Below are 24,207 nucleotides of genomic sequence, written 5' to 3'. Positions count from 1 at the left end.
GTCTGGAATTACTTACATTAACCCATGGATGTTCAAGAACTTGCAAGGCTGAAAATCGCAGATCTACATCTACTTGAAGCATCATTGTGATAAGTTCCTGAGAAATGGAATACCGGGTCATACTTAAAGAACACTTTGCTAAAGCAAATCATCAGACTTAATTCATTAAAGCACTCTTTGACTTAATATATGAGGGTGTTCAAAGATGAACTACCAACTGCAGAAATTTATTAAAATTATTTTAAAAAGAACAGCTACAAACTGCTGAATTTTAAGCCGAACTTTTTCTGAATCTGTATCTAATGGTACCTTGGAAAGCTAGAAGACAGAATTATACCTCTGTAGCCACTGTTTAAAAGAAGAGCACTTAATATATAATGCACAAAACAGATGGTTGCATGAAATAAGGTTAGCTTCCTATCAAGAAAAAGCCAAATTCTCTGTAGGAGAAAGGCCAAAAAATCTAGAATTGTATTTTAAGTGCTTGTATAAATGACATAGAAGATATTTTTTAAAAGTCTTTAAGACATAATTTTTGCTGATTTGACTTCTTCTGCTACTACTTTTCTATAGTTTTCAGCTAGCATGTTAATAAACAAATGCCCAATTCCACCAGTGAATGCAGTGCAGTGCACACAAAATAAGATGGCAGTATGAATGCAAATAAAGGGATATCACCAAAGGTCTTAGTAACAAGGAGAAGTTGTTAAACTAACAGGCCTGCTTTAAGACAGGAATTTTAGAATGAACCAGTCAGAAGTAGGAATTTTGCAGGAGAAAACCACTGGCAAAGGACCTATGGATTTCTCATTAGTGATGCTATAAATTAAAGCCTGCTAAAAAACAATAAGGGGATTTAAGGACTTCTTCCAGCTCTGTGACTGTAGCCCATTTATTGACTTCACTTTACAGATTAAAATCGTATTCCTTATCGCTCTACATGTTTCTGTAAAATAAGGATGGAAAAAAATGCACCAAAAATGAGATTCAGAAGTTACAATTTCCTTTCCTCATATCCTGTTCAAAATACCGTAATCGTACTGTCATTAACTAAACACTGAAAGAAGTAGGAAAACAACTTTGTATGCGTTTGCCCTATGGGCTACAGAAGTGAACTGGCAGAACACTCACTTATTAGGGAAACTAAGTACTTACCTATATGCTAACCAAGTAAACCCTCTTTTTACATGCCAAGACAAATTTCTTTTTACATGCATACACATGTATTACCAACCTACCTCTCTATGTACAAAACTATAACCAATGCCAAATCCCTTGGAAATTGGAAAGGTAAACTGTCACTCTAGTACACTAATGAGAGCTTAAAAGCTTGATGCACCGTTTAAGTATGTTTAACACTGTCAGAATCTGCCCAGGAAAAGTGTGTTTGCATCTGCCTTAGCACTTTGCAAGATCTAACTCTGTTGTGCCAAAGGACTAGAAGCAATGAACCGCATGGACAGAGTACATTTATATTTCATACCCCTCCGGCAAGAGCAAGGAGTTACAGCCAGTGCGAGGCTTGGGTCTTTGCCAGAAAGAAACAACAGACATATCACCTAATGGGATTAATAGAGGAAACAGTCTCCCCATAATGTCATTATAAAATGTCCAAAGGCTCCAGGTTGGAACCTGGTCCTCATCATAAATCCATACAACGCAGAGACCTGGGGAGCTTTCAAGTATAGCAAGCAAAGTTACTCTATTTTTTTCTTGATCAGGAGGAGCCACTGGTGTGTCTGCTGTATGAGACACATAGAGATGGGGTCCAGTTTGAGAGTCTAAGATACAGACATGGATCAAATGAAAACACACTTGGTGACCCACAGGAATTTACAGGTATAGCAGGAGATGTTATGGGATATGGCAAATAGAGCACTGCGGAAGGATCATGTCCATTATATACTACTAACTATACTGTGAATGAAAGTGCAGAAGCAAGTAGTAACTACAGAAACCTACCTTCGCAGAGTCAGAAACATTGTCCCAGTAGGGAGATGGAAAATCCACCTGTCCCATCAAAATCTGATCAAAAAGAACTTCTTGGTCATCTCCACTTCTATAAAGTAAAAAAACAACAACAACGTACACATAGGAATTATTTCAGAGCTGGTTTTAGTAAATTTTTTGAAATTGCTTTTTATTGGAGAGCCCTTAGGATGCCTTTGGAAGCTGTTGATTCTCCCCAAGCACAGATATGAATCCTGAGATTATAAAATGAGGTGCATTTGGTACACTGTTTTGGAGGTAACCTGCTTGTCTTTAGGCCTGACAACAACTTTTCATATGGTTTGACGGGAAAAAAAAAGATCTTTAAGACAAAAATTGAAACATCCTTATTAAGTAGCTGACATTTTAATTACCTTTTACTGACCACAAAATATGTTGTATTTGATCCATGAAAGATGATGATTATTTCCCTGTGTATTTTAAACATCATGTAAAGGCACTCACAACCTGAAACGGAGACTCTTGTAATACAGTGAGGTTTAAGCTAAAACAAGCAAACGTGAGACAGAGATTTCGCAGCAAAATCACGGACATGTATGGCATGTAAATTACTATGCAGAGCATGGGAAACCCAAAGGCTATGAGTAGAGAGCTTTTTCCAGTGGGTTATCTGTGTACTTAAGACAGACAGCAGCACAGGGACCGTCCACAGGACAAGGATGGTTGAAGAGATTGGAGCCCATACCCACGGAACGGAGGAAAACCACAGAGCAGGATGTAAGTGATCACACCCGCTGCCCAGATGTCCACCTTCAGGCCATATCTAGAAGTGTAAGAAATGTGGTTAGAGAAATCACAGTTATATGAACCATACTGTAAAAATAAACATTTTTAGGATTGTTAATAACTTCTTATATGTTCTGACATGAACTTCCTCTATGCTCAACCTGCATCGATGAATCATCACTAGATGTGATTTACCCAGTTTCAGCAATGATTTCTGGAGCTACATATGTTGGGGTCCCACAAACAGTATAGAGAGGTCCATCCACAATCGTTGCTAGGCCAAAGTCTCCTAGCTTCAGAGACTTGCTTCCATCTTGGTGTTCATAAACCTAAATAAGGGATAAAAAACAAAGATTTAATATAGTTCTGTTAAGGAAACTGCTATATCATTTACTAAGTACCTGAAATGTTGCTAATTTACACTCTTCCCTCCTTACCTAACACTTGGAGCGGGGTCTGCTTTAGATTTCACAACTAGGACAACTTGTCCATTAAATGTACCCATTGTGACTGAAAATGTAGGTGGAACTTGAATACAAAGGCAGAAATTGCAACTTCTTAGAAAACACATCAGAAACTGCCCTGATAGTAACCGTAGAATCTTCTTTGTGTATTGATCAAATGCAAACCTACCTAGAATACGTGGGTTTCCTGGAAACACAGTCCTGTCCTTGAATGACTGTTAAATACCAGTATCTTAGAAGGATGTTCTCTACATGACCAATGGATGTATGTTGGCTGCAATACTGCACACTTGCAAATCCTATTCAAAAACATGGTTTATATACCAGAAATATGATCTTTTTGTTTTCTTTTTATGGGTACTCTCTAAAGGAAGATTAAGATATAGTCAAAAAAAAAAAAAAAAGCTAGAAAACACAGTAAAAAAACCCCACAATTTAAAAAGCTGGGCTCATGTAGAAGAAAGACACTCAAACATGCAAACACTGAAAATATATTTAAAATACTTAAAAGAGCAAAATGTATCTAAGTTAAATATTAGATTTTGAGTCTTTAAGGTAATTGTTTGTTGAGGTACTTGCTTCTTATTTTGAAACTGTTTATGATGCAATTTAATGCTTTTTATCTTAATGGAACTGAAATATCCCACAGAAGGGCATCTTTATGTATGTATGTATGTATTTCATTAGTTCTTTGCAACCAATTCAAAGTTGCATGCAGTCTGCCTCACTGCCAGTGATACCGCGACAGGAATTACCTGGCAAAAAAAGGAGAAATCATACTTCACAACAAAAAAAAAAAGCAAATAATGCTTAAGACGTATCCTGGATGGCTATTCCCGTAGCAGAAATCACAGAGCTGTTTGCATAGAAGTCCTAGATTTTTTCCTACCAAAATGCAACAAATTCTACTCAACTTTAAAAAGCTACTTTTACAGTCCCTTTAATAGTTTTCTTGCAGCAAAAATAAAATCTAGATGCCTCTCCCCACTGTTCACAACAGATCTTCAGTAACTCATAATAATTACTTATATCGTATATATATGTGTGTGTATATATATATATTTATGCATATACAACAGTACTACTTTGTTAATGCTGGTTTTGTCTAGAGAGGGAAAGAAACTCTTGAAACACTGTCCTGAACAGTCCTGAAACACTGCTATGAGGTGCTTGAGTGACATTTAGACATTCAGAATTTACAAAATTCTTCTCCTTCCTCATGTTGTTTGTTTTAATGATACAACGGGATCTTTAAGAGCGATTTGATACAGATTCATATTTCTCTGCTCCTATGCCAGAAAAAAAAGATGGGCTTGCAGAAAAGCCCTGGGAAAAAAAAAAAGCAATTATGGTTTTATTAAAAACACAGATTGTTAAATACATCTGGTTCCTGAAACTAAAGAAAGTGCTCTCTGAAATGGCAGTAATAAATCTAATTTCAACAACAGTTTTAATTAAAGACTAGGGACTAGAGACTTTAAATATTCACTTGCTGAAAAATGTAAAGTGTTCACTTAGACATCAAGAGCTGCATCTAGTCTAATTAGCATCTCATACTCTATTTTATAAAGTTATTTTTTATAAAGCCTTATGTGAATTATGGTAACATATCTGTTTATAAATCTCCTCCTTTAGAGGGGCTTTTATGACTTTTATATATATATATATAAGGAATTCATTACGAAAAAACCTTATTTGGGCAATATTTGCCAATGAAGAATATTTGGTACTTTATATTTTCCAGTATTTTGCCCCATCTGTTTCCAGGGATTACTTTCTTTGGAAAACGACTTCAGTTGACTTGTAAAGCTGAAGAAAGTAACTTTTCCTCACTCTGTTATAACTCCATATAAAAAGGAGCCCAGTGTGAAGCTGTGGTATGTTACTTGCCAGTCAAGGAATGCAAAAGATAATTTAATGCTCATGTTATTCAGAACAAACGCTATATATATTCCACTGCATTTAAATACTGAAGGCAATTAAAAAAATGGGGATTAGTGCAAATTACCCACTATGTAGTGCTTTCACTGTTTTAACTAAGCAATAAAACTGTGTAATTGTACAACACTAATTGAATGCAGCCATACATAATTGTGTGCCACCATATGTATCCTATTACTATAAAGACCCTCAGTATTTTCTAAACTGCTCTTGTGATCACTGCAGATGGCAACAGTCAGAGAAGTTGTTCTCTAGGGTTTATTATACGGCTATAAAGACATCCTAGGACTTGACAAAATAAATGTGCTAAATAGCAGCAATTATGAAAAATGTTCCAATTAAAGCGTGGAAGACACTCTCTAGAGGACAGAAAATGTGTGTGTCAGTAAAACATCACAAATATTTGGCATACCCTAAACTCTTGGCCAGTTGGCTGTTGGTCTTTGCAAGTCTTGAAGATAATAAGGAATATTTAAGCACTCCTACAAATGACTGCTGTTTCACCAAGGAGGTTGAGGAAGGTTCACAAGCAGGAAGGTTTTTTGGTCAGGTTTGTGGCTGATGACGTATATCAGGTCTACCAGAGACATTTGCTTTTGGAGAAGAGTCAAAGAAAATGAAGAGCGAGAGGGAGAAAAAGAAAAGGAGAAGCTCTCCCTTGTGGAAGAGATGTGGTGGGAAAGCACCACCCTGCCTTGGGTGTCCCCTGCACAACAGGTCCTTACCTGTCCTCCCAGGCCTTGTATTGGCTCCCCTCTTGCAACCCCAACCATGGGGTAGGAAAAGGGTAGGGGAAGGAGGTGTAAGGCCCTGAGAAGACCAGCATGGAAATGACGACATTCAAACCAGGAAAAAATAGCACCCTTAGCTGACAGCTTAGGCAAAGGGGTCACAGAGCAGCCAGCCAACGTACTGTATCGCAAGCAGAAAACCCATGGAAATATAAGGGTTGAAGCCTCTCCAATATTGTACAAGTGTTTTATAGATGCCAAGGAAATGCCAATCGTCATTTTTTAACATAAAGAACAGCCATCCTATTTAACAGATAGGATGATTGAAGCAGAAAGGGCACCTATGGGCACGAGCAATCAGTGTCAGAAAGGGTATCAGCGCTCAGGTAAGGCTTGCTCAAAAGCCCTCTCCTAAAACAGTGTTCACTTCTGACAAAGACCTGATAAACCTTAGAGGATGAGTAGTATAATTTGTGAACCAAATGCTAGCTTTTGAAAGTTACGATGCTGAAAGCAGTTCAGTGCTGCATATTCATTGCTTAACAGTAATATATATGACCTTTATTTGGGCACTAGAGAGGAAAAATCACTTGGAAACAGATCGATTACAATGCAAAACAATGTGATTCTTCATTTATTGCCACAGATGGGTGGGTAGGTGAATTTATTCTGCTCCCCACTTTCACCACCTTCCTCCCTTCCTGCAAAAGCTGCTTCTATCATTTTCAGACTTTAGAAATCAAGGACATTTCAGGAAAAAAAGGGAGGTGAGCCTTTCCCCTAGGCAGTCCTGTATTTCCCAAGTCTCACTGTAAATGAATCCTGGTGTGACGTCTATAACTTATGCATGCAGCCACCTACGAACACCAGCATTAAGGTTGCTATAGGCTGCTCTATATATAAGCAGTTGGAGATTAATGAATGTTCTACCCAACATGTTTTTAGCAGTTTCTGGAAAACCAGGGCAGCAATAGCTGCTTTCTCACCCAGAACTCTATAGGCATCTATCACCAGAGAAATCTCAACTGTTAAAAATTGCTTTCCCTGGAACTTCATTAAGATTTACTGGAGTCAGTTTTCCCGTAACACCTCCTCAGAGTCAAGCACTACTAAATGTGATGGTGGACAGCACACAAAATTGGTATTTTGGTATCTTAAACATTGCTACATGGTTGCAGAATATGTAGGAACTGGGACATCTTGACAGTAGAACATGTCAGCAAATTAGGAAAAGCTCAGAGAATGGTGAAGTAATTAGGAAACATTAGTTTCTTGGAAGAAATGAAACTCTCAGGTGGAGAACACAATTGTTTCATTCACAGGTGCAAAACCCCTAAAAGAAGGACTCATTACCAGAGGATCTTCATGGTCTTCATTGTTTGAGGTTCATACAGATTCAATCAGGAAAGGAAAGATTTAAGCTGTCTATCAAGAAAAGTGTCCTAATAGAAAGTGCAAGGATTATTTGGGAGATATAGGGAGATTATTTGGGATGGGAAGGACTCTAAAGATCTCTTCCTGGTTCTGCAACAGGAACAGTCCATCGCTTATGCACACATATTTTTAAAAACTGAACTGCTGCTAATTACTTAGGGAACTGTGTCGCACTGCAGAGGTACAGATTAGTCTATTAGGGGAGCGAACACTTCACATTTATGAAAAGCCTGGAATTATGTTGCAGCACAATACAAGATCACTCCTAGTGACCACTGGAACAGTTTGTCCCTGTGTCCCAAGCAGCAGAGTACATATAGCATCTGATATTACTGTACTCAGTGATAGCTGTTATTCTTAGGAGCAACTTTACAACGGTAAAGTTAAAAGACTGAAATAAATACAAAGGTGGGATGGAGAAGGAGCGGAAAACCCAGACACACTCTCATTCATTCCCAAATTAGCAAGAACAACGTCAAAAGCTTAATTTTCACTTACCAGCAGATTCTCAGGCTTGATATCCCTGTGAACAATGTTCAAGCTGTGAAGATACTTGATGGCACTGGCCAAATTGTAAAGCATCCCACTGGCATCCCGCTCTGTGTATTTGTTGGTGGAAGTAATAGCATCAAAAAGATCTCCTCCCTGGAGCAAAACAACCATGGCACATGAGCAACATTTACTTGTGAAGTGACTGACAAATTTAGGGAAGATCAAGGAGTATCATTTATGGAGGAGGAGGGAGGAGCAGTACATTTTCCTTCCAGCTATAAACTTTGGGTACTGTGCTGACATCTTCCCTAAAGGAAGATGAACATTAATTCAGAACCATTTCTCATGGTTTAACTGGTCAGACAGACTTTCCTACCAAACTGTTCCCTTCTGCGGCTCTTGTAACGTTTGGCAGTACTCACCAACGTGTGTGTTCAGAGCTCCTCTTGCACATTCCTGGTGTGCCTACACACTTGCCTGTCGCCGTGTTGGATACCAACCCTCACCACTGTTTATTATAATCACAAATGAGCTGACATCATTTTTTTTTTGCCCCAAATCTGGCAATTCCACAAAGATGAAGACTTTCTGAATAAAACTAAAAGAACTACTTGTTGTCACTGCTAGTGTATTTTAAAAAACTGTTTCCATCTTGTAAAACTTTGAAATATGGCTTTTAGAAACTGCTTTCTCTACCAAGATATCAGGTGCTTGGTATTGTGAGGTTCTTCTTTCAGATAATTCTGAAGAATTCTCCAGCATATATTATGGAGAATCATACTGCAAGAAAGACAGCTGTTTCACCATAGCTGCAAATACAGGTAGCTGCCTGCATCATCTCCAGATCCTCATGCTGTTTAATTCAGCCAAAAGCTACTGTCAGTGAAGAGTAGGCAGTGAGAGGGAGGGAGGGAGGAAAAAGGAAGGAAGGAAGGAAGGAAGGAAGGAAGGAAGGAAGGAAGGAAGGAAGGAAGGAAGGAAGGAAGGAAGGAAGGAAGGAAGGGAGGGAGGGAGGGAGGGAGGGAGGGAGGAGGGAAGGGAGGGAGGGAGGGAGGGAGGGAGGGAGGGAGGAAGGAAGGAAGGAAGGAAGGAAGGAAGGAAGGAAGGAAGGAAGGAAGGAAGGAAGGAAGGAAGGAAGGAAGGAAGGGAGGGAGGGAGGGAGGGAGGGAGGAAGGAAGGGAGGGAGGGAGGGAGGGAGGGAGGGAGGAAGGAAGGGAGGAAGGAAGGAAGGAAGGAAGGAAGGAAGGAAGGAAGGAAGGAAGGAAGGAAGGGAGGAAGGGAGGAAGGAAGGAAGGAAGGAAGGAAGGAAGGAAGGAAGGAAGGAAGGAAGGAAGGAAGGAAGGAAGGAAGGAAGGAAGGAAGGAAGGAAGGAAGGAAGGAAGGAAGGAAGGAAGGAAGGAAGGAAGGAAGGAAGGAAGGAAGGAAGGAAGGAAGGAAGGAAGGAAGGAAGGAAGGAAGGAAGGAAGGAAGGAAGGAACCCTATATATTGAAATAACCTTGTTTACCAAAATCCAAGGCAGACATCACATTTGGACAGTATTGCCAGAGCTGAGCAGGCAAGAATGTATAAGCATTTGGAGAAAGACTGAAAAACATTTTAAAAAAGAGATTACAGAGGAGGCTAATAGAGGGGAAAACCAAACCAAACCAAAACATCTTTTGAGAGACACTATTCGGAGGTATTGGGCTCTAGGCCAAAACCAAACCAGTACCTTAAAGGAAACACAGAACAATGGAAAAAGACGAAAGGACAAATCTGCAGAAAAAACACTGCTGCAGTCACAGCACCAGGAGAAAATATACATCACAAGAGTGATGTAAAGATTCTGAAATCAACAGAGATCCCAGCTTTGACAGCTTTCATGATTTTATCAACAGCCTCAAGATGTTTAGTGTTTTTTACTTTTTTAAGCTCAGCTCCTGAGGAAATGAGCGATTGTTTTCATTAAGAGAAGGAAGGAGGGGAAGGAAACAAAGATTTTTTTTTTCTTCTTAGAATCATGGCTACAGAAGAAAAAAAGTAGGGAAAGATGAACACTAAAGGCTCAAACATGAAGAAACAGACATTACTTGTTCAAAAAAAAAGTATACATATACATATATGTATACATATACATATACATATAAATACATATATAAAGAAAGTCCAGCTTTGGAAACTGCTTGCAGACAACTACCGTCAAATCTAGACCACATCAAAACTTTCTACTCTGGCTAGTGACCAAGCAAGATACCTCAAGGCGCACAGTGTCAAAGAAAAAGAGGCAGAAAAGGCCAAGCTAAACCACAGGGAGGATTAGAAGGAAAGGCCAAATATTTAGAAAGAGGTATAATACCATGTACTTTATGACATTAACTGATCCCTAAGTATTAGATATCAGCATGTGGCAAAATACGTGGGACAAATAATCTATCTTCCTTAAGCTCTTTTCTCTGAAGCTCCTGTACCAGCTGCTTTTTAACATGAGGTAGTGGATTAGACAGATCTTTGGTCCCATCTAATATGTTCCAGATGCTCAGCAGAAGTGTCAATAACATCAGCAAAAGATCTGCCTCAAGAAAACAGAAAATCTGAGGTGAGATGCAATAGTAGAGAAAGCAAGATGAAGAACCTTAAAATCAAAAGGAGTAGGAAAAAAATCAGCCTGAAGTCAGAACAAAGAGAACAAATATTCATGTGCAGAGGAAATCAAAACTCTCGAAAAAATGAGGCATTCAGAATCCATCAAGAAAAAGTCAAGTCAGTCTGAAGAAGAATCATTTTCTCCCATTAAGTAATCTGTTTTAGTGAGTAAAGTTTCTTACCAGACAGTCTGGCAAGAAAAAGAGAGCATAAGGTGATACCCTGGAAAGAGTTAACATAGCTGACAACTATATCAGGCAAAATTGTTTTCAGACTTTGCTCTCCCAAAAGAGCACTTCAACCTGCAAGAATCTGCTTAGCTGATTCACACAGCAGGTCACTATCATTTATTCAGGCACAAGGAGTGAGTTTAGGTTGACATTTCAGTCTTAAATCCCCTGTTCTGGAGTGAAATCAGACTAGCAACATCTGAATGCAGTTTTTATCATCTGTGCACATGAGGAAGTATACTTGGTACAGTACCCAATTATTTATTTATTACCTTGTTATGTAAATGATATAACCTCTCTTTTCTTCTGCAAAAGTGAAATCATATCCTGGAGCAGTAAAGGAAACTGTGTAATAAATCTTGCTTGTTAAACTGGCCAAAGCCCTGTTAGGTTTGAATAACAATTTTGTTTCGCTGTGTAAAAAGGCAACATGCCAGAGACCACGTCCTTGCTTCCTTTTACAAGCACCACTTGCAATGTGTTTATATTTGTATTTATGAAGTGCTTTTTCTTACACTTTACAAAGCAATGAATGGCATATCTGCCAGGAGGTGAGGCAGTATTTGCAGCCGTCACTTATGTGAAACATGTTACTGCCAATTAATGCAGGGTGGTATTAACTGAAACCGTGCTCTGCAGCATCAAGTCTTTTCTCCTTAAATTTCTTTCTTGTCTGTGAGTTTGATTTAAACTCAGGTCTTCGGAAGTCAGTCAATAACAGATGGTTAATCAACTCTAACAGTGCATGCTGTGAAATAGTACCAGTCAGCAATTGATGAATTAACAATTAATGTTTTTCCACAAATACCTCTCTTGGTGTCCACAGAGTATAACAACATTTATTTTTCCCAATTAATACAGATGTTTCTTTCAGAGACACAAAGTTAGCCTCCCAAAATTAGGATATTACTTTTAAATTTCTTCTATTATTCCACATGAAATTAAAGAACTTACGAAATCAGTGCTATGATATTTTAACTACACTGATGTATTGAGAAGCTATCTATAGCATGACTGATGCCATGAATATCTTAGTATTTGCAGTGATTCTGAAGATTGAAGGAGAAAGAGTGGGAAAAAACAGATTTTTCCAAGAAGAAACTAAAAGGGCTGTTTTTCCTTATACATTAGGCTAGTTATTTCACAAGAGATTTTGATTGAGGAAGAACTTCTTTACTGTGAGGGTGACAGAGCCCTGGAACAGGCTGCCCAGAGAGGCTGTGGAGTCTCCTTCTCTGAAGATCTTCCAAACCACCTGGATGCCACCCTGTGCCACGTGCTCTAGGTGTCCCTGCTGGAGCAAGGGGTTGGACTAGGTGATCTCGAGTCCCTTCCAACCTCAACCATTCAGTGATTCTATTATTTTGGTCTTCTCCTATTTTATTTAGCTGAATAGGACTTTGATTTAAACATCTACCAGAAACTACATCTTTCAAGCATAAATAGCACAGCGGGTTGAACCCATAAAACCAGCTACATGCTTAAGTCCTGGCATGCTAGACAGAGGCAGCTTTTACTACTTAGCACACCTCATGGGGCAAAGATGAAGGATTTGTCAATATGAGCCAAAGCTGCAGCTTCATTACAGTGTGCAACAGCCTGCAAAAGTACTTGATGTATCTTTACACAAGTTACCCTGGATACTGAATAACCCTACAGTGGTGTGGCTTTCAGAGTGCACTCATGTCATATGAAATGGCAGGAATTATGATTAAAATAGGAATAAATGGCTCATGGTACTTGATCTAACGCTACAGCAATGCAAGCCCCTTGATGTCCAGGGGCCACAGAGGGCTGCCACTATGATGAAGATGGGACAGTTCCTCCAGGGTCGGCTACGGAGAGGGACTCACAGAGTGGAAGAGTGCCAGTACTTTGCTTTTTTTCCCTAGAATTAAACTTCTCATTCTGAGACTGTGCTAAGATGAACGGGGAAGGCAAGTACCCTCTGTGCTCTTTGTCACTACCCTACAAGAGCTCAGGGGCAGTAGACAACAGGATTAGGTGGCACATAAACTCCATAACACAACTGAAACCAAGGAGGGCATCAAGCAGGCTAAACCTAAAAGTAAGCTGAGCTGTGGAGCATACCCTGAGCCTCCTAAGGATAACAAGGCTCCCTCAGCCTGACCTCAATGAGGTCCCTAAAAAACCTTCCGTAACCTCTACATACAACCAGCGTGAAGCACTACAGAGAGCAATTCTGCATGCAAAACCTTCCTTCTCCCACCACCTCTGCTGGTGCCCTTTTCTTACCATACTTCACAGAGGATGCCTCCTGACTGCACTTTTCCTTTATGATAGGTGGAACTGACCTGGGTTTCAGGGTTTAGAGAGCCTCACAACCGCTGGGTATGCACGTGCAACATGCCTGTACACAAATGCTACTGCACAGCTTGAGCTTCCATATTGCAAGGTTTATCCTTAAACACTTAAATTAGTGGATTTCTCAGCCCTAGGCCTGAAAGGGTGCTTGCTGACCAGGATATGAGAATGAAAGTGGCAACTGGAAAGATTGCCTACGTGCACAATCGCCGAGGAAGGCAGAAGAATCCCTAATTCCCCAAGTGAACATGATAAAGAGGGTATTCTGTTATAATAATTATAGAAGACAAAATTTCTGTAGTAGTTTTCTGGTCTAATTTGGACACTTGATTTTGGATAATTTGCTCAAGTGTATTTTTACCATCTGTTATGCATAGTGACATATTTGTGTATTTTGGCAATACTGGGGCAAGAGAAAATGCGGTCTGTGTTTTAGCATCCAATTTGAATTTGTAGCTCCATCAGGGAGGGAAAATAATTAATGAGATCTGGAAATTACTCTGAAGAAATAAATAGGACCCCAAATACAAAATATCATATATATAGTTTTACTTTTTGGAATAGAACTACGATTTAAATAGCAGATTTTTCTCTTTTTCTCTCCTCCTCCTCCTCTTCTTCCTCCTCCAGGTTAAATTTAGCTTATATCAAGAACGGAAACCTGTCAAAGGATCAGTATAAATCAGTGTGGAAGAAAGACAGTTAGTATGGTTTTAATTTAACAAAACCTAATAACATTTAATTAAAAATATAATTGCTACCAAAGAATACCGAATTTTGAGTACCTGGTACTTACAATTATTCAATAGGATATTATTTCAACTCATCTGAAGACAGCAGCATTTTTGCAGGTAAAACTTTTTTAATCACATTTTTTCTGGTCCAAAAAAACTCCACTTGATCTCCAAACTACTGTCCACAGAGCACTTTTGAATGTGGTTTGTAAAAAGTTATATGAATACTGGAAACATTTGAAAGGAGACTATTTGGCTGTGAGTTCCACATTTTTTAGCAGAGACTGGACCAGGTGACCTTGGGACATGCCTTCCAATCTAAAACATTTTATATTTCTAAGATTTTAGTAAGCATAAATATCAATGAAATTTCTGAACATGTTTTAAAAAATTCTTAGGTAGTAGCTTATCTCTAAAATCCTTACCTTTACCAGTTCCATGACCAGATACAATTCAGTTGGCATGTCCATCTCCTCAATCAGAAGTACAATATTGGGATGTTTGACTCGTCTTAAAATAGATACCTCATTCTGGATCATGTGTTCCTGCCACATAAGAGAAATTTTTAATGTCTATGTATTGGTGGGAAAAAAAAAATCACCTCCATTGTTCAATGAAAAAGGCAGACAGAACTGGGACTTGTATGGATTTTTCAGGATTTTTTAAAAAGGTTACAGACATTGCCTCTAGCCACATGGAAAGAACATATCAAGAGATGAGATCTTTGTGAAAAGGAAAAGAGGACATGTTTCTGTTGGAGAGAAGAGTAGGTTATGGCAACTTTTTCATTTTTTATCCAATGCAAAATCTTTCCAAAACATTAAAGAATACAACTGCATCTTCTCAAAAAAAAAAAAAAAAAAACTGAAATAAATTCAGTTAGCATTTGATTCCAAACAAAGTGGAAACAATTTGATCAATCTCGTGATACTAATTAGATATACAGGATGTGCTAGGATTGCCTAGTATTGTATTGCTCTCTTCTATAGCATCTGGGATTATGAAAGCTAAAGGACGTAATTACAAGTGTAAAGAGAAAAAGGAGGGAGTGCACTTGTAGACTACTAACCAAATGGAGAAACAATACATGCATCTTGAAAGACAGCTGAAGTATTTTAGAAAGTATCTAAATTTATACTCTGAGGGTCTCATGAGGGCAGAAGACTTCAATCAAATAGATTTTGACACTTGCTAAGGAGATAAATACCAACAGATTCTCCCAAACTGATCTTGTCTTTCAGATATTCCTTGAAAAATAAATGATTTGCTCTCATTTGAATTTTTTGTACTTACTTTTCCTCTACATTTACTTTTTTTGATTATTTTCAGAGCATATTCTCTACCAGTTGATCTGAGGAAAGAGGAAAAAAAAAATGTTCAATCACATCGAATATTTTTCTTAGTCAAGTCTGTATTAGTCATTTGAGCACAGTATTAATGACTAGGTCTGGGCAATAATTCTGTTCAAGTATTTGTTTTGTCAAGAAATGAAGCTTGTATTTTACTGAAATTATGATCTTCAGCCAAATTCAGTGAATACTTGTGTCTGAGAAAAAGAAAAAAACATTAAATATGTTCTGGGAAAACAAAGACATTCCAATGTTTTAAAAATTAAATAATTTGATTTTTTTTTTCATTTTAAAGTGGAATTTGTTATTTCTTCTGCAGCTTTCTCTAAAAACATAATACAGTATTAGAGATTCCAACCTTCTTAAAAATTAAAAGTTTTGTTTCCTATCAAGCAAAAGCTATGAGTTATGGAAAATGCTTATTTTTATTTAAAATGAGAAGACATTTGTTTGCACACTCACAAACCCTAAGCTAAAAGTCAGTCCTTAGAATAATGATTTATATATTCAACAAGTATATGATATGTAGCAGTTACATATGAGCTCTATGAAGCAGAATAAGAAAGGTTCTAGAGATGGGAAGAAATTACAGTGAATTAGTTCAGGATGAGAATACTTTTCCCTTTAAGTGTTTTATTTTATTTTTAGAAATCATATAATGTCTATCAGTACTACAAATATCAATATTTATTATAGAATACTAACATACTAACATAGAAAACTCAGCTTGTATACAAATTCAAGATAACAACTTCTGCTTCTTCATCAAGGTATATAATCAATATCTGTCTGCAAGAATAAAAACAAGAATGTTCATTCACAAGTTCTAGTTCCATTTTGCTTGAAATAGAAGATGGGCAATATAAGAAAAAGCTCTCATTGAAACGCTTTCCTCTTGTAATTCATAGAATCATAGAATGCTTAAGGTTGGAAGGGACTTCTAGAGATCATCTAGTCCAACCCCCCTGCACACGCAGGGTCACCTAGAGCACGTGGCACAGGACTGCGTCCAAGCGGGTTTTGAAGATCTCCAGAGAAGGAGACTCCACAACCTCTCTGGGCAGTCTGTTCCAGGGCTCTGTCACCCTCACTGTTAAGAATTTTTTCCTTAAGCTCCTGTGGAACTTTTGATGCTTCAGTTTCCAGTTGTTTCCTCTAGTTCTGTCAGTGGCCACCACTGAAAAGAGACCAGCACCATCCTCCTCACTGCCTCCCTTGAGGTACTTATAGACGCTGATCAGGTCCCCTCTCAGCCTTCTCTTCTCCAGGCTGAACAGGCCCAGCTCCCTCAGCCTCTCCTCATAGGGCAGATGTTCCAGGTCCCTGATCATCCTTGTGGCCCTGCGCTGGACTCTCTCCAGCAGCTCCACATCCCTCTTGTACTGTGGAGCCCAGAACTGGACACAATACTCCAGATGCGGCCTCACCAGGGCTGAGTAGAGGGGCAGGATCACCTCCCTCAATCTGCTGGAGACGCTCTTCTTAATGCACCCCAGGATCCCATTGGCCTTCTTGGCCACAAGGGCACACTGCTGCTTCATGGCCAACTTGTTGTCCACCATGACACGCAGGTCTATCTCCGCAGAGCTGAATTAATCTCTACAGAGCTGAATTAATATCAAAGACTGTTTATAGATGTTGCTACGATGCACTTACACATATGACTGGTTGAAAATAAAAGAAAAGAATGATACCCCAAGCAAACTGGGTAGTTTTCTCCATTCTCTATAGCATAACAGTTAAATTGCTATGTAATAACTTTATCTATTAAATTGATATATAATCAGTTCCATAAAGAATGTTATATGAATGTGCTACCTACTGCCAACAAGTGTCCACAGCTTTTCAAGTAGGAGATGTAAAGTGAGTCATACATTCAAAACAGTGCATTAACAAAATAACTGGGCATTTTCAGTTGTCCTTAAGCATGGAGCTATCTTCTGGCAATGATACACCACTAAGCATTAATTTAAGAACTGATGGGAATGTTCAGGAGAAAAGAAAAATTCCAAGGTCATCAGGAATCAAAAACACTCTTTATTAAGATGTCAGTTAAGAGACCATGCAAAGAAATCACACTGAATTACGTTGTTTACAACTTAGAAAAAAAATATATGACTGCTTAGGACTTAAGCAAAGAAAATTTAAAAACTTCTCCTAACTGATTAGAGGGTTTAATGCTACAGTTCCCACAAAGGCACCACACTTCACACAGGTGCCCCTTCCAGGTGCTGGTTGCTGGACAAGCTCATCTCGGGCTCAATGAGGTGACAGGCAGAGATGCCAGCACCTTTTTGCAGGGAACGGAAGGACCAGGTAGGAGTAGAAGGAATACTAGCCTTAAAGACATATGGGGTTCAAACTCAGATAAAATATATTCTCTTTCAATAGGAGTCCCATTCAAGCTCTTTGGCTGCACTAGGAATGCTTCCTTTCTGTCACAAGAAAGGAAATTGATGTTTTTTGTTGGCTGTGGGAGTCTCCATGTACTCCAAAACACTGGGAAACATGAGCTAGTGAGGAAATGTCAGAATTTGGAAGTATCTGAAAGTCAAAAATGAACACGTACAAAAACACCGCAGGACAAATTGCGCTTATGATAGAGCAGGCATGTAACGAGCAGATGACAACTCTGACTGCTCTCTGTTTTTGTACAAAGAAAATTAAAGCTAAGATAATGCAAATCCTTTCGCTTTAAAAAGCTGTAGAACCACAGGCTGTCAGCAACCCTGCAACCTCTGTAACCCACTAAAAATACTCACAGCAACTCCAGAAAGCTACAGCAAAATGGGTATATCATCTCTCACTTGTCACTTAAACTAAACAATAAAAAGGTGCCACACAACGTATGAAACCCACATTACTGCTGGGTAAAAGTCGGGGACAATGGAACTACCACACGGTTCAACTCCCGATCTCTAGTTCATAGAGGAGCTCTGTGGGTATTTTAACTTTTTTTTTTTAGCTTGTCTGGGGTTCCCAATGTACAAAAGACAGAAAGCTACCTTCATTATTTCTGTGCCTGTATTAAATGTGAGTGCACACACACATGTGTGTATGTGTGTGGGCAAAGGACAGTTAGAAGTCTCCATAGGAAAATTCTGGAGACTAGTTTTGGTTTCTATTTGCGCTCTATATTGTCAGATGAAAGTGCCTGTAGATGCATCCGTAGTGTCAGAGGGGCTGACCAGTGTTCTGGCTGCTCTCTATGGCTGTGGAGGAGTACCCATGTGAGCAGGGGAGATGTTTAACAAGACCCATTCCTGGTTGCTTAACACCTCATAGTGCTATTGCTTTGAAGTCTAATGCACACAGGAACTGTACAGCAGTAGAAAGTGGAAAAGTCCATCCCAAATATCACCCCATCAATTCTGGCTCTGCACATGATGGACATATCAGACTTTGAAGTGCTGCTTTCCGCTTCGAAAGACTGCCAAGAATGTTTTTGAAAGTGTTTTACATTTACTGGCTGTAATTTACTGTTGGAGCTTTAATTTCTCCTTCCACACCTGTGATGGCAAGGGCATCATGCTTTAGAAGTGGAACTAACAGAAATAATTCTACACTGTTTTAATTTTCAAACACTCCCAAAGCAGTAATATCTAACATAAATATAATCTATGCAATGATGTGGTTCAGAGATCATGACAGTACTTGGGAATTTCTGAGTAATGAGGCAACTTAAGCCTCACTAGATACATCATATTATCAAATACGTAAGAGACAAAGGAGGATAGGGAAGAGGACAGGAAACAGTTTTCAAGTTTTCCTTTATGTTGTCTGAGAAATTACAAGCAGTAGTATTTAGGGTGCGGTGAAGCCTATATTTAATTTTGTCCAAATCTTTTCTGCCAACTTTAGAAACACTCGTGAAGCCCATTCAAACTAGCACATTCAAACTACCTCTCAGTCCAACCAGAATTTTTAATCAAAGCACAGTGAATCAAAACTTTAGAGTATTATTCAGCCATATAATGTTTTTCTCAGCACATACTCACATTTAGCTCACTTTTTTTTTTCTCTTTTCTGATTTATACATTCACTTCCATTTTTTCCATCTGTCTCTCTTTCTATCCTGTTTCACAGATCTTTACTGCGCTCTTTTATTTTCATACTGTTTTGCTGTGATTTACTTTGATTTCTATAACCTCCAGTTTCATGTTCAGGCTCTGGGGTTTGGTATGAAGAACTACTGCCTTTTGCCTGATCATCTCTACTATAAACTCCCCCAGAAAGAACTCTAAAAGCCTCACAAGAACTTCAGTTAAGTCTCACAAGCTCACAGTCAGCTGATACAAAATTCACTCTCCCAGCAGCTGTTTTGATGGTCTCTGCCATGTCAGACTTTATTGGACCCAGATCAGGACTTGTCTTTTTCCAAAAGGACTTAGTTTAAAACCAGTCCATCTAATTCATCATCATCTGTTCCTGACTTAAGTCTCTACGATTCATATCACATTCCTTCAGGCTGGAAAGTAAATGTTTTTTTCAAGTCCAAATGTGCAATTACAGTTTGCTAAAAGATTCCCCCCATCCCCTCGTATATGGCAATAAGGGATGTAAAACTTCATTTATGGAATTTCATGATCAGATCTGGACCTTACTATGGTTCTTTATTCCACCTACCATCTAGCATGAGCTGTCTCACAACCACTTTGGATACCGGTACCTTCTCTCTGACTTATTTTTCAACAATACCACCAAAAGGCATCTACATTTCTGCTTAGAGCATTTTTGACTTTTGTTCCCTTCTTCTTCACACCATTAAGGCTGGATTGAGCCAGTTCAAGCAGCGTGGGCAAGACTAATCTGAAAAGAAAAATCAATAAACTGACACCTAAGCTGCTCAACCTGAGCCCTTTCTGAGGGCTCACCTTTTCTTCTCTAACCTCATGTCTAAAATCAGTTTGATTTAAAATCAGTCTTCAAGGGAGACTGTTTTTCTACTTTTCACAGGCACCCAAAACGATGAGACTTTGATGCCTACGCTGCAGACTCCTGAAGTTACATAGGGCTCATATACTGGTATATAGCAGGAGATAGTAGCATTTTGTTAAAGACAAACATAGAAGAGGTTACAGCTCCATGTTAGATGGTAAAATAGATGAATTTAAAGCCACCCTTCTACCACCACTATTATAGTACAAACAAAACCTTCGTACCTCTTTACAAAATGCTCTTAAATGCGAAATGTCTCACTAGTCTAGAACAAAAAGCATGTTGCAAGGATATACTGCAAGGAAAATCTTATTTCAGGGCAACAGGAAAGATTTAAAACAAAGAACTGGTAAACCTGTGCTTAGCACATCAGAAAAACATAAAAAACCCACAAAGATTTGAAGCCATAGAGTGTCTCTTGGAATCTCTTCTTTCACACAGGAGAGAGTATTAGTCTAATTTTTCTAATTTTTCCCTCTCGTTTTGAGGTTCCTTATTCCACATGCACTATATTCGACAAATAAAGACATGATCCAGAAAAGCATGACATTGATTGCTTTTACAATAATAAGCAAATAATCCTTCTCACCTCTCTATACACTCCTTCACAATAGCAAAATTTCCATCTCCTATAGTTCTTCCAACTTTATATCGCTCTGCTATTGATGCTGGAACCTGGAAGCCTTCCTCCAACACTTCTGAAAGAATCATTAGTACATTTTTATTGTTAGTGAAGGAAACACAGATGTTGCACATAACATGCATTTTAAGTCTATGGTTTAGGAGCCTGGAAACCATTCAGAGTCAGTATCTCACTTACTGTACAATGAAACCATGCTGCTGACATTGTATATACTCAACAGGTTTCACGCAGATACAATAATGAAAAATAAGACTTCTGGGGGCTCAAACATACCACCATTTGAGTGTTACATAGTTTACCGTTCCCATTCCAATATGCCCTCAGGACAAAACCAAAATTGTATTTTTTTAATTATAAAATGGCCTCTGTGATCTGCACAAGCGCAGACCAGCCTCCAAAACGGGCTGGAACTCCTTGACACAGCATGATTAAATATATGTACCAAAGAAGCCCAACACTCAAGCACTTATTTTATTACATCCTGTAAACTGAGACATCCATAAAACTCCTCATGTGCTAAGTGCTAGTTCTCCCCCTCCCCCAATATTAAATATTTAGTTTTTAAACAAATGTTCTCAATAATACTACCTCGCATGCAACCTGGGCACCAGATGTTTAGGTAAAATCGCATTACACAGTGTCTAAGCATAAGAGAAGTTTGTAGCTTCATGTGTTTTAGTGCTCATTCATGTGCCATTATTTTTAAATGCATTTGAAATAATGTGTTACAAATACCTAACACGCCTCTAAAAGCTGACTGTAAACTTCAGCTGATACAAACTATGTAAGTTTTTAGCATAAAGAGTGCCTCACAAAGATATAACTTAAATTTACACTTTTCAAGACAACACGTTTTAACTGTGTCTGTATCTGTCCTTTGCTGAGGCTTAGTATTGAAAGTGAACGCTACGACATATGGAGGCTGGGGGTTGCTGGAATTCATAGGTGCATGAAGAGTTACTGTCAGACAAGAACGTACATCCACACTTACGTATATGTGCATGTGAACAGGCACTATCCCTTAGCCAACTCGTTGGAAGCCTGGCTGTGCGGTGAGACTAGTCATTTCTGAGTAAGGACTCAGCACAGCACTGTGTTCTCTACTATCACGTACGGCGAGACAAAAAACACAGCGCAATAATCCAGCCAGCACTGTGTCACTATACAGCTAATACCCAGGGTATGCTGTGACAAAACCATTTCTGCGTAGGGATGTCCCAGATGCAGGATCAGATCTGATCCAGAGTGAACGTGCCGGGGTTCAGTGAGCCTGACGAGGCTCCTAACGGAGAGTCATCCTGCCTGCCACGCTCCCACCTTCTCCGGCAGGAAGAATGACTCATTTCCTACACAGCTGCTGTATCACCGTTGTCTGCTTTGAAATGTCAGCCTCCCAACGTTACCTTCCGCGGGTCCGTCATTTTCGTCCATAGAGCTGCAAACTTTGGTGGATGCTAATGAGGTGGAGGAGCCGCTGTGCTGGGAGCTCTGGAAATGGAGAGACACAAATGAAAAGAGAGGCTTGTTACAGAGCACAAACAGCCCCAGCAGCTTCCTACTGCATGGACGTCCCAGAGGGCCTTCAACGAGCTCTGCATTAAGTATGGATTTTCTTTTGTGGATGGACACGTGAGATGTTTGGAAAGAGTCCCATTTTTCCATTGAAGTTATATTTCTGGTACCCCATTTTAATGTAGAGATTCTCTCATTCATTATATGCAGCTACATATTTATGTAGACTCCGCTAGAAAAGAAAAAAAAAAAAAGAAAAAAAAAAAAACAGTGCTTTCTCTCTATTCCATACACATTTTGGCAGGGAAAACTGAGGAGCTGCATGCCCTCTACTGGCAAGAAACTTTTCTCGGGGGCATCAGTAACCTAATAGGAACTAGAAGCAGAAAATCTGGCTGAAGTTGGTTTGTTATGGCCTGAATTTCGCGCTTTTGCAGGTTCCCCTCTGATGATAACCTCCCCAGCTGTGCTCTAGAAAAGCAAGTTTGTTAGGAAAATATATGGAAAGAATAAAATGCAGCGTGAATAATGTTTGCTTTTTTTTTAGCAAAGGAAGTGATTGGATACAGCCCACTTGAGGCATGAGCCTGTATGTCAGTTTTAAATCTTACAAATTGAGTGTCTAAGCGAGAAGAATATACCTTTGTAGCCTCCAAAAGGAGACTCTAGCCCCCTAACTTAGATGCCAAATATACAGCAGGCAGGGTAGCAGTAGGGAGGTCTTTCAAAGTATCCATCTCTGCCTATCACTTACATAAGAAATCTAGATATGTACTTTAGAAAGACTTCTTCCTTAAACATCCCGAAGGGTGAAATTATACAAACACATGAGATGATGGACTGGGTTTCACCCAAAACTTTTACTCTGTGCTGTATAATAATTCTATGAAAATATCTTCACAAATCTTCCATCTTCAATGGAAACTGAGAGAAACTACAAAGGTAACAGTTGTCCTGTAATATTACAGTAAAAAATGAGCATTTCCTCAAGTGGTCATGTTGAAACATAGGTCATAGAATGCTTAAGGTTGGAAGGGACCTCTAGAGATCATCTAGTCCAACCCCCCCGCACACGCAGGGTCACCTAGAGCACGTGGCACAGGACTGTGTCCAAGAGGGTTTGGAAGATCTCCAGAGAAGGAGACTCCACAACCTCTCTGGGCAGCCTGTTCCAGTATTTCCAAAATTAAAACAACACCTCTCTTGGGTTCACATATTTTTCACACTGAAAGATTACAAAGTGCTGCAGTATTTAGTTACCTCCTTGAATCTAAGCTATAAGCTCTACTGCGTGTAACTAACATTACAGATCATTCCTGGCCTGTGATTGCAAGGTATCTACATGCTAGCAACCAGGTTGTCGATCCACTTTATACATTTAATACACAGGTTTTTTTTTGAAATTATTTCATCTGTCAGTGCATTGGAAAACAGATGTTAAATAGAACAACTAATCACAGAGTGGTCAATTGTTTTGCAAAGCATGGAGATGGGAAGGATGCAGACAGCAGAGTCAGAAACTGACCATCACACTGAGCTCATTTGAATAGACTAAGTTTTATTTTTTCCCAGATTAAGGCTAGATGATTTAGACTAAGGGTGAAGTTGGCCTATTGTTTTTCATTTAATAATCCTGAGAGCTTGCACGTACCCTGTCTACTGAGATTCTGTGTCTTTTTTAGTCATCATCAGATCACTTTTTGCATCCATCCAAGCATTGCTTCTTAGTTTTGACCAGAACTAATTGAATTCATCAGGTTTTGGGCCATGTATGCTGCCTCTCAATGACAGAAATGAGCACTGACTAATTTTATGCAGCTTGCTGAGACATTCCTGTCCTTGTTTCATGGTTAGGACATTCTAGGTGTTACTCCTGTTTAAACGCTACTAGATATCTCAGTAAAAACTTACCTTAGGCTCATGTCAAGCAAATGTGCAGATGAGGATCAAGGTAACAGGAAAATGCTATGATTTCTCAGAGCTGGAGAAGTCACTCTCAAAGTCACTCTTTTTATATAGCTTATAATGATAGATTTCCGCTACAATCCTGCTTGT

General features: G+C 39.0%; 1 protein-coding gene across 2 annotated transcripts in view; it reads right to left on the bottom strand.

Moving 5' to 3' along the window:
* Window positions 1-24,207, bottom strand: part of DCLK1 (doublecortin like kinase 1) — a 221,697-nt gene that overhangs the window by 21,135 nt on the left and 176,355 nt on the right. For both annotated transcript variants that reach the window (XM_088522248.1, XM_088522247.1), the window contains exons 6-14: window positions 22,044-22,128; window positions 20,587-20,695; window positions 15,004-15,061; window positions 14,136-14,255; window positions 7,805-7,951; window positions 2,932-3,065; window positions 2,696-2,773; window positions 1,963-2,059; window positions 17-97 (exon numbers count right to left, since the gene is read on the bottom strand). In XM_088522248.1, the coding sequence (XP_088378374.1) occupies window positions 17-97; window positions 1,963-2,059; window positions 2,696-2,773; window positions 2,932-3,065; window positions 7,805-7,951; window positions 14,136-14,255; window positions 15,004-15,061; window positions 20,587-20,695; window positions 22,044-22,128 (909 nt within the window). The remainder of the gene's footprint in view (window positions 1-16; window positions 98-1,962; window positions 2,060-2,695; window positions 2,774-2,931; window positions 3,066-7,804; window positions 7,952-14,135; window positions 14,256-15,003; window positions 15,062-20,586; window positions 20,696-22,043; window positions 22,129-24,207) is intronic.

Source organism: Tinamus guttatus, unplaced genomic scaffold, assembly GCF_059628265.1.
Source record: "Tinamus guttatus ecotype Peru unplaced genomic scaffold, ASM5962826v1 Tinamus_guttatus_pri_ptg000150l, whole genome shotgun sequence".
Lineage (NCBI taxonomy): Eukaryota > Metazoa > Chordata > Aves > Tinamiformes > Tinamidae > Tinamus > Tinamus guttatus.
The sequence above is the reverse complement of the archived record's forward strand: the minus strand, read 5'-3'. Positions and strand labels throughout refer to the sequence as shown.